Source organism: Ornithodoros turicata, chromosome 9, assembly GCF_037126465.1.
Source record: "Ornithodoros turicata isolate Travis chromosome 9, ASM3712646v1, whole genome shotgun sequence".
NCBI classification, from domain to species: Eukaryota; Metazoa; Arthropoda; class Arachnida; order Ixodida; family Argasidae; genus Ornithodoros; species Ornithodoros turicata.
In genome coordinates this window covers 13,876,337-13,892,610 of record NC_088209.1, presented here as the reverse complement: position 1 = coordinate 13,892,610, position 16,274 = coordinate 13,876,337, and the positions used below count along the sequence as shown (strand labels likewise).

The 16,274-nt window shown below is 45.5% G+C and overlaps 2 protein-coding genes across 2 annotated transcripts in view; one reads left to right on the top strand and one right to left on the bottom strand.

Annotated features, from left to right (window-relative positions):
- The window catches only part of LOC135368162 (organic cation transporter protein-like), a 70,979-nt gene extending 68,528 nt beyond the window's left edge, over positions 1–2,451 (bottom strand). The window contains exons 1-4 of the mRNA XM_064601282.1: positions 2,354–2,451; positions 2,212–2,264; positions 1,000–1,377; positions 814–917 (exon numbers count right to left, since the gene is read on the bottom strand). Of these exons, the coding sequence (XP_064457352.1) occupies positions 814–917; positions 1,000–1,368 (473 nt within the window). The 5' untranslated portion in view covers positions 1,369–1,377; positions 2,212–2,264; positions 2,354–2,451. The remainder of the gene's footprint in view (positions 1–813; positions 918–999; positions 1,378–2,211; positions 2,265–2,353) is intronic.
- A 5,585-nt stretch (positions 2,452–8,036) lies between these two features.
- LOC135368161 (uncharacterized) overlaps positions 8,037–16,274 on the top strand; it is a 33,315-nt gene continuing 25,077 nt past the window's right edge. The window contains exons 1-4 of the mRNA XM_064601281.1: positions 8,037–8,440; positions 8,525–8,666; positions 8,951–9,097; positions 9,191–9,397. Of these exons, the coding sequence (XP_064457351.1) occupies positions 8,979–9,097; positions 9,191–9,397 (326 nt within the window). The 5' untranslated portion in view covers positions 8,037–8,440; positions 8,525–8,666; positions 8,951–8,978. The remainder of the gene's footprint in view (positions 8,441–8,524; positions 8,667–8,950; positions 9,098–9,190; positions 9,398–16,274) is intronic.

The window sequence follows — 16,274 nt, the reverse complement described above, 5'->3', positions numbered from 1 at the left end:
CGGAGGTTGGTTGTCCACCTATGGTCAACCCCGTACTGTACTTGAGACTTTGAGCGCATTACTGGTGGACACGGGAAGCACAATCGATACCGCTTGGACTGGACGTCCTGCGCGAAACGTCGAACGCAGTAGCCGTGGCCTTCGTCGATGACGAAAAGAATCTATGGGATACGCGAATAGTAACTGTCACGTGACACACATCTCATGCGTTGTGTGTCGTGGTATGGAAAAAAGAACACTAAGGCCTGTCCCTCGCAACCCCCTCATACAGTAACCCCGCTGTTGTTTTATGGAGAAATGTTTTATTTATTTATTTATTTATTTATTTATTTATTTATTTATTATTGCTACTGTTACTATTATTATTATTCAGAAACCCAAAGGACCGTGACAGTCATTACGTGGGTGATACAAAATTTAGACACAATACAGCACGTGTTAATACATTATTAAGAACACTGGATAAATACTACTAATACTCTCTTCATGGTTATAGGAGCTGTTTTCTTTTGTAGGAAAATTTAGCTGACGGTTATGACTCCGGCACTGCTTACATTTTTGCGCCAACATTCTGGTATTTTGGCAGGACTGTTTACAATTTTGTGAAGTACGCTTTCTTCGTATGCTCTGTAGGACCTCCTATTGGTTTGTTGCTGTATACAGAGGTACAACGAGCTCCCCAGACCACCGTTTTTAAACATTTAAAACTCCATTTTATGCGTACTTAATTCGGTTATTTCCTTCAGGTATATGCGATAAGCAGGGTGGCGTTTAATACAGAGGAGCTTGTATATGAATAGAAGTATATCTTACTTGTCGCCGATGAACGAGCACGCCACAGAACCTGCCAGCATTCCCCACATCATGACACTCTGCACCAGGGACCGTAGCCAGGCATCTTCGCACACCAGATCCCACTTAAAACGGACACTTTCTACGTCACGCACGAAACCTATAGGCAAACTCACTTCAAACCAGAGGAACCCGCGTCCCTCTCACCTCTTCTACGACGGAAGACCTGTAGAAGCTATCGCCATACTCCCACCCGTAGCATCCTTGCGTACTGTTTGTGTCCACCGTCACGTTGTGGTCCGTCTCCAGGACAGTACGCATGGAGCAGCCGCTGAACCCGGACACGATTTCACCGTCTTCGATCAACCGCTGTCTCGGTATGGCCAGGATCTTCCACTCGTCTTTAGTGAGGTTTTGTAGAGCTCCGTCGGGCCGGGCGCACCAGTGGTCCACATTCGGTAGAAAGAAACTGGAAACTAAGATATGAAGTCCAAGAGGAATTCCTCGAAGAAGGGAATACAGGTAGACTCCCCGCTGGAATCGGCCGTAGTCGCCAATGACGCTGCTGACATCCATCGCTATAAGCTGCAAGAACAGACGACTTAGAATAGAATAGAATAGAAATAGAAAGAAAAAAATGGAAACGTAGGTCGCCCTGGTGCGACCAGCTGTTCCAGGACGTTGAAGGAAACTGGAAACCGAAACTGAAACTGAAACTGAAACTGGATACTGAAAGAAACTGGAAACTAAGATATGAAGTCCAAGGGGAATTCCTCGAAGAAGGGAATACAGGTAGACTCCCCGCTGGAATCGGCCGTAGTCGCCAATGACGCTGCTGACGTCCATTGCTATAAGCTGCAAGAACAGACGACTTAGAATAGGATAGAATAGAAATAGAAAGAAAAAAAATGGAAACGTAGGTCGCCATGGTGCGACTAGCTGTTCCAGGACGCTTGAAGTGTGGAAGCACTGAATTAATTAAAAGATTATATCAGCACGTATGTCCTTGAGGTATTATAGGTCGTGAGTGCGCACAGCGCAGGTTGCTGGTGCTGCCTTGGCCAGCTTACTGCAGATGTTGGGACGCGGAAGACAGGGACTGAAGGAAGCACACAAACACAAGCGTCACTCGCAACTAATATGTATTGCAGGCAAAAGAATGCTTTTAAAACACAACCGGTAGGCGACACGTGCCGGGTTATAAGTCTCAAACCGTGCTGATAGACGCACGGCAGCCAGTAGATAGTAAGGACGTAATTAGGTACTTAGGAAGGCAAGTTCTTTATCAGAAAGTGTTAGAGATGGTTGACTGACACATCTGCAGTATGCTGTCTCACCAACTAGCCCAACTTTCTGCGCTTGGCCAGCTCCCCAGTACCTTCTCAACACTAAATGGAACAGAGGACTTTGGTAACGTACATGCACCCGGCTTTATGCTGTGAAGCCAATAACAAGATGTGGATCGCTGCGTTCTGAAAATCAAAAATGGACAACAACATTAACAAATATATTGATGATGATGAATGGAGAAATTCGCCACGTGGATAGTGGTCAATATTACCTTGAACTATGTTTTCCCGGTATGCTGGAAAGGATTGCCGGCTCTGAGACTGCCCTACATACTGCGATGTACCCCGAATGAGAGCTGCGAAAACTAGCGGCTGTAATAGCCGGAATCTTATCTTCTCTCGGTATATTTACGAGTGCTGCAAAGGTGATCATTGCTATCTGGCGCAGCAACCTCCTTCGGGAGATTCTAGAATTTCATTTCGACGTCGGACTTGTGTTACGCACACCTAATTAGGTAATGGTGCACGTACCTAGTTACGTACGAAATTAATGTGTGCGTTGAGTGAGCCAGTGAGTAAAGTAGAGTGAAACTATATAACATAATTAGATCGTGCATTCATCAACGGGTTCGTGATGCCGATGTCATCCATCTACGTGGATGTCTAAACGCCTATCAATTATCTATAATATGAGAAAGGAAGACAAGCGAAGAAAGAAAGTGGGGAAATGATTGCAGTGAGGTGAGGCAGGTGCCTAGTGAGGAAGCGAAATAGAAAACATGAAGGAAAAGATGGCACTAAATAATGCATTCAAAATAAAAATAATAGTAAAAAAAGTAAAAATGCAATAGTAGGCGAAAAGAAGTGTAATGGATTAGAATGTAATAGAAATGTAATGGAATAGAAGTGTAACACATGTATGACGTAAGAGAGTGAGTGGGTAACGTAATCTTTTTGGCTGACGTCATGCGCAGTGATGGCGACTAACTACATCTACAGTAGTTTAGCTATAACTACTAACTACTTCGCGATGGAGTAGTTCAACTAGTAGTTCGACTACTTCAGTGGAGTACAGTTAAAGCTACTTCTTTAACTACTGCAATGTGTTTTAACTACATCTATAATTACTTAACGGTTGTCCATCAACACAAATCCCTTGTAGTCACCTAAATATGTACACCTAAATATGAGTCACAAGCTGTGATAATGATATTTAAAATATGCTCCTGTACCTATGTCGCTTAACGCACATACTGTCGTAATATCCAATGCCTGTCTCTTGTGTATTATGTGTGGGGTTTTATTTTACAGCGAATTCGGCGTATGTTTTTCGATGTTTATTGATTATCACGAAATCTGCATTTTTCGATGTTTTTCCTGGCGCGTACATGGGTTGCCCGACAATTGTCGGCGAATAGAAATCACAATATAATTTCCGCACGACGCTAATTCTACATGGCGTCGTTCGCTGCGGCGGCGTTTTGCGGCTAACGAAAAAGTAAAGGGACATTTTTCACAAACGCCGTCTTTCTGTACGGTTCTGTGATCTGCGTCAACAACCTGCTGGGCAAGTACAGCTATTTATCTCTGTCATGTCCCGGAATGACCCTTCGTATTCGGTTGTTTTCGGTTAAAACCGAATGAGGGAAAATTTATCCGGCGTATGTTTTTCGGTGTTTTTCGTTTAAAACCGAAAACGAGGAACCCTAATTATGCGCTGACAATTTGCTGCCGAAAATATTTTCTATGGAGTGAAAGCTTCCTCTATGAAGGTACGTACGGGATCTGGACATTTGGGTGCAGGACATTTCGGTGCACGGACATTGCGGTGCACGGACATTGCGGTACACGGACATTGCGGTGCACGGACGTTTCGGTGCACGAACACATCGATGCACGGATATTTCGGTGGACGGACATTTCGGTGCACGGGCGTTTTGGCGCACGGACATTCAAGCGCACGGACATTTTGGTGCAGAACGTTGCTGCGGGGTCCCGGAAAGATGGTCCCGGCAATGGCTGTCACAATGTCGACATATCGTAATAAAACAATGGGAAGAGGGCGGTTGGCATTGGAAGTCGTGCTGTCAAGAAATTTGGTTTAGGTAGAGAAGAACGGTGCACTATTATAGATTTAAGACCTGATCTGCATGTGTTCGTCTTCGTCGTCTGTCGTGGCTTTTAAACTTTTGGGACATTATCTTTTTTAATATTTTGCGCGCCACGTTCTGGTCGGTGCTGTACGGATATTCAGTTTTTTCTTTCTTTCTTCGAGAGTAGATGAAGAATTGCTTTTTTTGTAGTGAGTGTTATCGCGAAGGGGGCATCTTCAAGGTATGGATATTATGCAATTTGAATAACATTTTTTGAGGACGTGCCGGTTACATCTTTGGTGGAAGCATTTGATTAGACGTTATTCCCTTGTACTCGTACATAATTTTCCATCGCTAATGACCGCGTATTTTCAATGCCCAAGTAGCCATATAAGATTACCGTGGTGCCTCTCCACTCGCTAGCCATAAACTGGTCGTCTTTCCAACAGTAAAAGCAGTGCTTTCATGGGTTATATGCACTTATGTTTCATAGGTATGGCGAAGAGGCGGTTGTGGAAAGTATTGCTAAAGTAAGATGCGCTAGTCATAAATTTAATTTTAATAATCAACAATTTTTTGCTTGTTTATTTTTAACATAATGAATCACTCGTGGGACGGCCATCATGCGATAAAATGGCTTATTTCATGCTTGAAGACTTTTGTTCTATTTATGCAAACTTGAAGAGCCACGGGAAGGTGCTGAGTTTTTATCCAAACGGGAACACAGGAACTGCTATATTCCCTTCTGAACACCGGGACTTCGTAACGCTTTGGAATACAACGGGAATAACGTCTAATCATATGCTTCCACAAAAGAAGTAACCGCACGTCCTCAACAAATGGAAGTCAAATTGCATAATACCCGTACCTTGAAGATGCCCCCTTCGAGATAATACTCACTACGAAGTGACAAAGGAATTATTCATCTACTCTTGAAAAAAGTAATAAAAACATGAATATCTGTACACCACCGACTACGTGGGGCGCAAAATATTAAGGAAGAATATGCCCCAAAAGTTTAAAAGCAACGACAGACCACGTGCAGGTCATGTCTTAAATCTATAATAGTGCACAAAAATACATAAAGCATGTTCTTCTCAATGTAAACCAAATTGTCCACACCGAAATGTCCTGCACCGACCAATTGCGCTCTGTTGACCATAAAATATTTTCGCTTAGCCAGATGATCGATCACGTATGTGCATCCTATGCGGTTATGTGCACACCGGGACGGTAACCAAGATATTACGCAGACCGCTACGATAGTCCAAATACAAAGCTTGCGGCGGGATTCTTTCTGTGCCTACGCGATAAACAAAGTTGCAGAATTATTTCACAGCAAATGAGGATTCACTAGACAAGCATTAAAAGTGCAGATTTAGTACACATGCACGTCACAATAGCTCTGCACCTCCGTTCTTCACAATAGCCTCTGCACCTCCGTTCTCATCAAACAAGTAGCTCAAGGTAAGTCTGACGCACAATCGAACCGTAAAGCTTGCGGCAAAATTGGAAGTAGTTGGCGTCTGCAGTAACCTAACTACTGTAGTTAACTACTCAAACTAGTAGTTTATCTATAGTAGTTGCCACTACATTTCTGCAAGTAGTTGATAACTACTTTTTAACTACAATCAGGTAGTTTAACTAGTAGTTCACTACACTCTTAAAAATGAGCTTCACCGCATAGCACGCTCTTAGCCAACCATCATCTCGAATGATATCGTGATCTGCCCCGATTTGTTGAAAACGGGAGGCGTACGACTTTTCTGTGACATTTATGAACAGCAAAAGTGTCACAAAAAAGGCGCACGTCTCCCGTTTTCAACAGATCGGGGCAGATAACGATATCATTCGAGATTATGATTGGCTAGGTGCGTGCTCTGCGGTGAAGTTCATTTTTAAGAGTGTAGGTGAAACACCCTATACATACACTCTTACAAATGAACTTCACCATATAGCATGCTCCTAGCCAACCATCGTCCCGAATGACAACGTTCTCGCCCTAGATTTGCTGAAAATGGGAGGCGGAACCTATTTTGTACTCATTATGCGCGGCACAGAATAGGCTCCGCCTCCCGTTTTCAACAAATCAGGGGCGAGAACGTTGTCATTCGGGATGATGGTTGGCTAGGAGCATGCTATGTGGTGAAGTTCATTTTTAAGAGTGTAGCCAACAATCATCTCGAGTGATACCGTTATCTGCCCTGATTTGTTGAAAACGGGAGGCGTACGCCTATTTTGTGACACTTATGCTGTTCATAATTGTCACAGAAAAGGCGTACGCCGCCCGTTTTCAACAAATCAGGACAGATAACGATATCATTCGAGATAATGGTTGGCTAGGAGCGTGCTATGCGGTGAAGTTCATTTTTAAGAGTGTGTATCTGTGGCATAATCGGCACAAGAGCGTAGTTATGGTTTCGACTTTTTTGCACGGCAAAATCTAGCGATTTATATTTCATGGAGCGTGCTGCTTTGAGGTCATTTATGGAAAGAGGGTGGATTACTGGCTCCAATTCTGATATCTCGCATTTCCTTGAAAGCATCTGATAAAAGGTTAATTTGATAACTTTCCCACAGCATGTCTGACAGGTCGGCCGTATAATCTACGTACGGTTTCTGTGTAGCGTTCATATGTTTTTCATGAAGAGTAAAAATGAACTCCCTTTATATCACGTGGACAACAGCAACCATGTCAACAGTATTTCCCAACATTGAAAGATTCAGCAACACAAACAAGAACGATATAATTGCCTTTGTCCCGCTTCTTTTTAAAATTTTCTTATTAGTAGTATAAATACGTAAGGTCTTGTGAGTCAGGGTAAAGCCGGTCTTTATCCACGATTTCCGTCGTCGTCGCTTTGGCCGAAAACCCCCGAAAACTAGCTTGGGAAAGAGAACTCAGTGCAGTATGAATGCCCAGCAATGCACCGCATTTTGTGTTCGTCTAAAATTAATGAAGAGCTCTTTTTCTTTTACCTGATATCACCTGATTTTACCCTGTTTAACGGGTCCTGAAAATTTCCCGATTTTTGCCAGCGACGCATTCAAAAACCATGAAACCCGAAACCACGAAGCCCTTATACAGAATGCAGCGGGACTCTGTGGCTGATCCAGAGGCGGGGGAGGGGGGGGGGGACGATCGGCCCCCAAAACAACGAGTTTATACCTGGGATTTCCCTCTCTTCCTTCCCCCACTGCGCGCTCCGACAACCCCCCCCCCCCTCTCATCCCAAACCAAGGATCTGGATCCACCCCCGGTGCGACTACGTTGGATGTACACACTCTCGGTTTAGGGGGGAGGGCGGTTTCTTTTTCGGAGTGCGTAGTGGGGGAGAGTGAAGTCCAATGTATAAACTGACGTTTGAGGGGGTGACCGTCCCCCCCCCCCCCTTGGATCCGCTTGTTCACTACGTATGCAATGCAACACTTCCCTCTTTACATGCTAAGGCCACAAGGCCGTACCCAACAACAGGGTCGAGGTTGACAACAGGGCCGGGGGGGGGGGGGGGGCGAGTAATGCGCCCGCATTAGGCCCCGCGAACGAAGCCCTCAACCAGGGACTACTTTTTATGTATATATATATATACTTTTTTTGTAATATCAAGTATGCACTTAATCGTACGAAACAGGCCCCGCACACCCCTAGCACCGCTCGGGTTGACAATGTACTCTCGTGTCCGCTTCGAATTCCTTAATTTTCTTGCCATCAAACTATCAAATGCTTCACCCACGAAGCTTTCATCAAACTGTCGCTCATAAGCGCGCCCCAGAGTACCGCCGCCTGCCGCGGTCAGTGCACTCTGCTGCCTCCGTGTTCATTGGTTCAGGAAACTAACGGTAGATGCAGCGCGCGTCGCCACAGCGTCAAATATCGTGGGATAATTCGTGTTTGTTGTACTTTCGTACGATGAAACCTTACTCACTTCGTGTCAACTTTACCATTATGTAAAATTAACATTGTTTGTGTGTCAGCACTTTGCGTAACGTGACTTTTACCAGAAGTGTTAAACTGAGAAGCAAGAAGCATCGTTCTGAACGCTATCGCGATGTTTATGTCTGACATGCGCAGCTCATGCAGCTTCCATGTGTGCTCGCTGCGCTGCTGAATGGGACATTTCAGAATTATGTAACATGTTTGCTTCGGTATGTGTCGCTCGCACACACACTGGAGTAGGATCAAAGACGGTCATCGAAGCTCGGGCTTAACAGCTTAATCGTACAAGAAGGAATCCGAGAAGGGACGGTTCGACGCTTTCCTGTGAGGTAGGCTTCGTCGCGGTGCTTTAATGTGCGACTTCCACGTTTATCGGGCCTCCCCCACCAAGGTTGATCCTCATCCGTTTTTAGCTGTCGCAAGGATGGGCGGCGGAAATTGCCAAATTTAGAAAACGTACGAGACGTAGAAGATGCATAAACGTCGTCTTTCGGCAGAGATGTCGGGGACGGATTCACCTGCGCCAGCTGACTCGGCATTGCTGCTGGATGTACGGTAAGATTTTTTTTTGTATTCTAATTTTTATTTTGTAGAACACGCAGACACGAACACGCAAGTGCATTGAATTGCAGTAAACAGCTACATTACAGTGCAGACTAGGCACTGGTGTGCTATAGGCTACTCCATATTCCAAGTGGATATGGTCATTTGGCATTCAGTGCAGGTTCCTAGCGCGGGTGAAATGACCTTTTAGTACACATGTACATTTCGCGTTCGGCGTATTCTGCTTTTGACAACTTACACTATACTCTCTTTTGTGCGTGTGTGTTTACGATTAGCTTGAAAGGAAAAAAGTGAAATGCGCCCATGGCCAGCCAAGCATGGAGTCCTGTGCACCCAAGTCCCGGTTTCCTTTTGAAGTGTGGCAAGGAACAAGAAAAATTAAGGGCAAAGCTAAGGGCCCAGTTGCAGAATCATATGATAGAGTAAGTCACACATATTCTTTAAGTCTTCCATCCACTTTCTTTTTGTCCTTGCTTAAAAAAAAGGAACTGACATGATCTGTTTTTGGTTTGCAGTCTCTTTGAGCAAAGCTTGTACTGCGATATTGCGATCGAGTGCCACGATCCAAGTACTGCAAAGAGCTGCGTCCTGAAGGCCCACAAAGCGGTCCTTATTGTCAGGGTCCCAGCCTTCTGGAAAGAGCTCTGTAACTCGCATGTGCTCGAAGCTCAAGACTCATTCTCGGTGCCTTTGGACCCAGAGTTTTGCACGGCATTCCTCAGGTACAGCCTTTCTCCTACTTCATGTATACTGTTTGGATAGGAATTTGTATCACTTTAGACACAGTCTCGGAATGCTCTCTCTGACGATTAACCGGATAGAGCACGAATAATTTAATTATGAGACTTTCGTGCAGTAGTCTGCACTTCTTCAGACAACAAAATACACGGTACAGCGAGACTTTATACACGTTCAACTCACAAAAAAGAGAGAGGGAGAAAGTGGGCAAGGGTATACAAAAGCCTCAGATGGCAGACGGCTTAAAATGGGCGCCAAAATTTGGCGAAGCAGTTTAACCTGGCAAAGCCAAATTTTGTCAAGCCTTCCTGGCTTTTTTTGCCATAGTTACCCCGCACCGTTTGGTGTAAATAAAATTTTATTAATTCATTCAAGCCAAACCAGGGTGTCTACCAACCTGGAAAATAGGGAATAGTCAGGGAATTTTGATGTGACTGGAATTGTCAGGGAATTTGGCTAAAAAGCAGCTGAAGTCGGGGAAAATCGCAGACAAATGCCGTGATGATGCGCGGCGAATCGCGAGTGCCGACCAGTGGTTGAGAGGTGATGCCACAGCAACGTTACTGCGAGTAGCAGTTCACCAGTGTGACAAGCTCTGATGCAGAAAAGTAGGGTAGCCTCACTAATACCTAATAAATGGTCTGTTTTATGTTGGATCTGGTATCAAAACGTATGAGCAGGCACCAAGTTCCCTTTTGTTTTTGTCAGGGAATCCGCTTGAAATAGTCAGTGAAAACCTGGAAAAGTCAGGGAATTTGAAGGCTGCAGTTTGGTAGACACCCTGCAAACGGAACGTCCGAAAAAACGATGCAAGAAGTTCCAAAAAGAGACACTAGACAAGAAGCGAGAACACACCCAGAGCTGTGCTCTGATTCAGTACATATACTACCGCGGGTAAGCGCTTAACATGTAGGACTTTACTTCATAGCATTTCCATGTAGACGAAGAAGAGCAGTCAAGAGCGTAGTTGAAGGACACAAAGACAATAAACACTGAAGGCGAACATAGATTTATTAAGGAACAAGCTTTGTACCTCAATAAACTATGATTAGAGCCTGAAGTTTTAGGGTTAAACCCGATTTTTCCTCGAATTTGCACCCCGAATTGAGGTTCACCTATCTAGGGTTAAACCCGATTTCTACCTGCAAAACTGCACCTAGGCTAGGCACCTCAAGGCATCGACATACTAGTTACTCACAAAATATGTGACTGGCCCCTTACTTCTGGCACTCTGGATAAACGGTACAGTGAACGTTTATTCTACAACAATGCCCGATTTTTCCCCGAAGTCAGTCTGATGGTAATTTTTCTGCCCGAATTTGCACGAATTTTCGACATCAATTTATTTACCCGATTTCTACCCCCCGAATTTGGAAAAATATAAAACCCGAAAACTTCAGGGTCTAACTATGATCAGTGTTTGTCTGTGTGTCAGTGTCTTTGTGTTTTTGATCGCATGTGCCAAGAACGCTGGATAAAGTTTTGCTAACAAAGCAAGACACAGCTACGAAGCAACGAAACGTAACGTGATGAGGGCTTCCGTCTTGATGACGTTCGTGGCATCTAATTGCAGTGCGCGCACCCTCATGTTTAGGGAGGCAAACTTGCAGCTCTCGGTCTCCACGCATGGGATTGCCCGTGTTTCCTCTGTTCTCTTTCGGTGGGGTCTGATGGAAAACGGAAAAGCGATGCCTTAACATTGCAGGTGTATCTCCCTATGTTGCAACCAGTTACACCAGTTAAACCAGTTACACGTTCTGTCTAGTATGCTGGTATGCAATTACAAATGAACTGAATGAACAAACTGAACAAATGAACTGAACAAATTACAAATGAACAAAAAATGAGGCAGAGGAACTCTCGGTGCTGTCGTATTGACTTTCCCATACCTGCCAACTCTCCCGGATTATCCGGGAGACTCCCGAATTTCGTTCAGTCTCCCGATTGTACGGATGCGCCCTCCAATCTCCCGGAAATTGGGACCTTGGGCTTTGACAAACCGTAACACGTACGTGTTCCGCGGCATGACCATCCATGGCTGGAGGTCGCGGCAGGTCGCGTGTTTCATTGTGCCCGTGTTTCTCCAAAAGACGTGCTATATCGTCCTATCGTTAGTCCAGTCTCCTACGATGGTTCCGTATCCTCTGATGGCGCTCTCCAAACAGAAGAAATACCTGCACGTGTTCCTCATACGTGCTAAGTGCCTTTACACGGGTTTTCTGGTTGAGCCGAGGAGCGTAAGCGCCCGCGTTTGACCGCTGTTCCGGAAGATGCTCCCAAGATGTGACGAAGCAAAGCGCCACTGGTGTGGACGGACGAAGACCACTGCCATCATCGGTAAAATGACTGCGGCCGCGCAAAATGCAATGTTGCCTGAGACGACGCGTCTTCGCAATTGCGGTTGACGGAAGCAACGATAATGCGTCGCAGCCCCACCCGGTACTGTCTCCCGAATTTTGAGTTCGTCAGGTTGGCAAGTATGCTTTCCACACTTGGCGACTGAACACGTGTAGCCCTATTGCTCTGTCGTCTGCTAACGGAAGATGGTGTCCCCACCCCAATCGACATTGGCACCCCTTCATGACACTTCCGGACCCTAAATAAGTTTCTGCATGAGTATCCTGACCTGAGGGATTATTCAAAGGCTGTGCTTCAGAGATGTCAATTGTATAGGTCTGGTCATGTGCGGCCGTGAGCCAATGCTGTTCTGATCGAAGCTGCGTACTAATGGAACATTTGCACGTTGTTACTTCTCTCCTGTGGAAAGGGTTTCCCACTGCAGAAAACAGGGGTCATCTTCAGCACTTAACGTAGAACATGCTATGTGTTACATAAATTGACATGTTCTCGTGTATGTTTGGAATTTTGGGGGTGAACGTGAAAAATAATTCCGCATGAAAGAAGTACTTCTGTAGTATGGGACGGCATAGTATGCGTCAGTTGCTATTGCATCTGTAAAATTGTTTGTTCTTGCTTCTCTACCTCTTTTTGTGTGTGTGTGTTAGTGTTTGCTTTACCGACATTCTGTGAAGTGTATGAATGCATTAGCATCCTTAGGATGATTAATTAGCACTTACGATTTCAAGATGCAGGTACAATGAATGTGAATTTGGGTCTGCCACTATATTTTGCAGTACATGTCAGGCTTAGTAACTCACTGTGGGCGACCTGCATGTCAGGGGCACAGCAAAGGGTTTCGGGTACCAAGGGGGAGCGAACAAATTGGGGGGAAGAAACACGCACAAACAAAGCGGTCCGCGAATCGAAGAACGTTTCGACATTCCGACGTTCGTGTTGGTCTTTCTCCTATCATCATCACCATCAGCGCCTTATCGTACGTGATGACAGTTTTCTCATTCGTGCACCCTGGTGATGTTCACAAAGGTGTGTCACAGTAAATCGGACACCGGATGCCTCCATGCCTGTTTGTTTTTCTCATTCATCTCAAAAGCAAGCGCACTCTGCTGGCTGGGGTTTTGTGCAACATATCTACATGTAACTTGCACTGAAACATAATTCTAATGTCAAGATCAGTCTGTGGCTGCAGTGTGTCTGGCCCCTTTTAAGGTTGTTCCATAATTCTTTTAATGAAATCATGGCTGCCCTGTATACGGGCAAGTACTGAGCCTGCATGTGAGATGGTCAGCATGTACGTCTTGAGTACTTTCTCCACATCTTCAGTTACATGCAGGTTTGTGTAGCTTGTAATTTGAATAATTTCTCCAAAACTTGAAATTAAACCAAGTTGGTTCTAACTCAGTTTTAAGGCAACTATTAGCAGTGAAGGCACACTCCTTTGTTTTTTTTTACTTGCGGCATATTGCAGAATAGATAACGTGTGCTCTTGCACGAGGATATAGCTGCACACCGACCAAGGTACTTGATTTGCAGTCCTTCTAGAAACCGTTCGACTCCTTCAGAGCGCCCGATTCATGCTGACGTCTGTGACATGGACAGTCCTCCACAAGTTGTCCCCTGTGTCCGTACCAGGCAAATCTTCAGTGAGAAATGTGCCCTCGTCTCCGCATCGGTTCCACGTCACACATACGACATTATGTTGCGAATCTAGGCCAGGCTTCCAAGGTCACGTTACAGGGCTCGTGGCTGCTTTTTCGGGGCAATTTTGTAAAACTAATTGTGTGGTGTCAGGAAACCATTCAGCGAACACATTTTGCGTAATGTGGAATTGCCAGGTCGGAGACACTTCTACCGTGGCCACACACGGCGATCCTTCCTCATAATCACCCACGTCCTTCGCATTAAAACTCTACGCCCTGTCGCAGCCATGAGTACATTCATTTACTGAGCCAGGCAGTATTCTTACAAAGCGCCTTCGAAGAGGTTGAGGGATATTCCCCTGATGCGAGCACGGGCCCTCATACCTGATCATTCTGGACTCTGAATAAGCTTGTCCTGCCTCCTTCGCTTGCTGCATCATTATCTTAGAATACGAGGGGTTTATGTGACCATCCTTGCGTTAGCTGACCAAGAGCGAGGGAGGTTCCGCCTCCTGGATGCAGGCTAATAGGAGGACACGGAGGGCAGGCACTTCCCAAGCCTCTGCTCTCGCCTAAGAGATGACGCAGCGTTACCATTATTTTGCGTGTCGCAGCGCTTCTGTTATGGTGCACCAATCTGACCAACTGCTTTGCCGTCCGTTAACCGGCGTACGCGCAACTGCCGATTGTCCTTGTTCCCATGTTGATGGACGGCAAAGCCGTTGGTTAGATTGTTGTGCCATGGCAGAAGCCTTGCGACACACGAAACAACGGTAACGCTGAGCCGCCTCTTAGGTAAGAGCAGAGACTTGGGAAGTGCCTGCCCTGTGCATCCTCCTATTGGCCAGCATCTAGGAGGCGGAGCCTCCCTCACTCTTGGTCAGCCAACGCAAGGATAGTCGTTTATGTTTACACTTTACAGAATTTTTATAAAAAAGCTACGAGAACAGGTCAGATGTCGTTTTTGCAGTTGAGTTAGACAGACAGGCGGACATCCTCTGGAATAGGGTGTGTAATTACAAGGTGACTATTTACCTGAAATCCATTAATTAAGTCTTTAATTAGGGAAATTTTGGCAAAAGTGAGATAGCAGAAAGGGAGGCAATCCTTATTGAAAGTAATTGTGTATTTTAAAAATCCAGCTAAGAGTGCGTGCCGTGAAATATCTATAGCTGAATTTCGGTATGCAAATGAGCCGAAACCGAAAAAGCACGCCTCGAGTGCAACATCTACGCAGACAGGGGCTTATCTGGGGTTGAAAGCGGTTTATCTGGCCAGCAGATCAGCACCTACTCCAATTGCCTCCATTGCTCCAAATCGCGTTGCCATCTGATGTGAAGTGAGCACTGTGCTTCCTACATTCTTAGTTGCCACGCGCTATTGATGGTGGTACCACTGGGCAGAAAATCAACATAAATAACGCCAGCCTTGTTCCAGAAAACCGTGCCCGTGACCTTACCTGCAGACGGGGGGGGGGGCTACAGAACTTATTGGGAGCTGGCGAGCGCCCGGATGCTTCCACTGTTTTGATGCGCGTTTATACTCGGGAGTGAAGTGGCGCTCCCACGTTTCATCGCATGTGATGATCCGATCAAGGAACGGCTGCCCTTCAGTGTCGAAACGGTACGTTAGCTCTTGGGAGATTTCCAGTCTTCTCTGCAAGTCAAACACAGAGAGCTGCCTCGGGACCCAACGGGCACTAACTCTCCGAAACTGGAGGTGCTCATGAATGATAGTGTTGAACGTTCCCACAGAAAGGTCTGTCTTTCGAGCCAGTTCGAGACATGTTATCCGTCGGTCCTTGAGGATCAGGCACTCCACAAGTTGGATGTTCTCAGGAACTCTGACACTGGGCTCTGAGCCGCCCCGGCCGGGATCGTCCTGCACTAATGTACGACCGTCTTGGAACTATTTGCACCACTCAAACGCTTTGCTGCGGCTAAGTGTATCGCGGGCATGTTGAGCCTGAATTCATCTGTGAATTTCAGATGACTTTACGCCTTCATTCACGAGAAACTTCATGACAATTCGCTATTCGGTGTGCGCGCTCACCTCGTTGTCAGCCATCTTGTCCAGCACGTGTCTTCTGTTTTGCACAAACTTTTGGCCACCACGTGGTGAATGCGGAGGCCTGTCGCGCGTGAAAATGACGAAGAAGAAGTAGTGCGAGCCATTTGTACACTCAGGAGACAGAAATCCCGGTTTGACTGGAACACCCTCATATGTGCCTGTACTCTGTTCATAGTTTTGTAACCCGAAGAAATGCAGTCTCTTGCACAAGAATCTTGTGTACCACGTGCAAATAAATAAGTTGCTCCTAATATCACCTTTGATTTACTCACCACCGGCAACTTGACATCACCTATTTTTTGCCTTCGTATCTCTGAATTGGTTATCTTATATTTGCATACTTCCTTTGAGAGGATGTTCGCCTGGCCGTATAACTCAATTGCAAAAACGACATCTATGCTGCTCTCGTAGCTTTTTTTAATGAAATTCTGTAAAGGATAAAAATAAACACCCTGTATAAGTTTTTCACGTGCTAGTAGAAGTGGACACATGTCTAGAGTTGTGCGAATTGGTTGTTTACAGAAGGCACATTTTCTGTTTTGTTCCTTACGTAACGTCAACCACAAGTCTTCCTAGAGTGTGATAATGTAGCCGGATAAGTATTTTGGGAGCTGCTGTTCCGGAACTTTGTATGTGAGAGCCCTCTTTCTCCCCCAAATACACTACCAAAGGTATGACTTTAGGGTGGGGTCTGAACCCCTAAAATCCCCCCTCAATCTACGCCACTGTTAGAGTGTCAGGCAACACACAGATTATTAAGTGCATATGGTTAAAAAGATGCACCACATACACA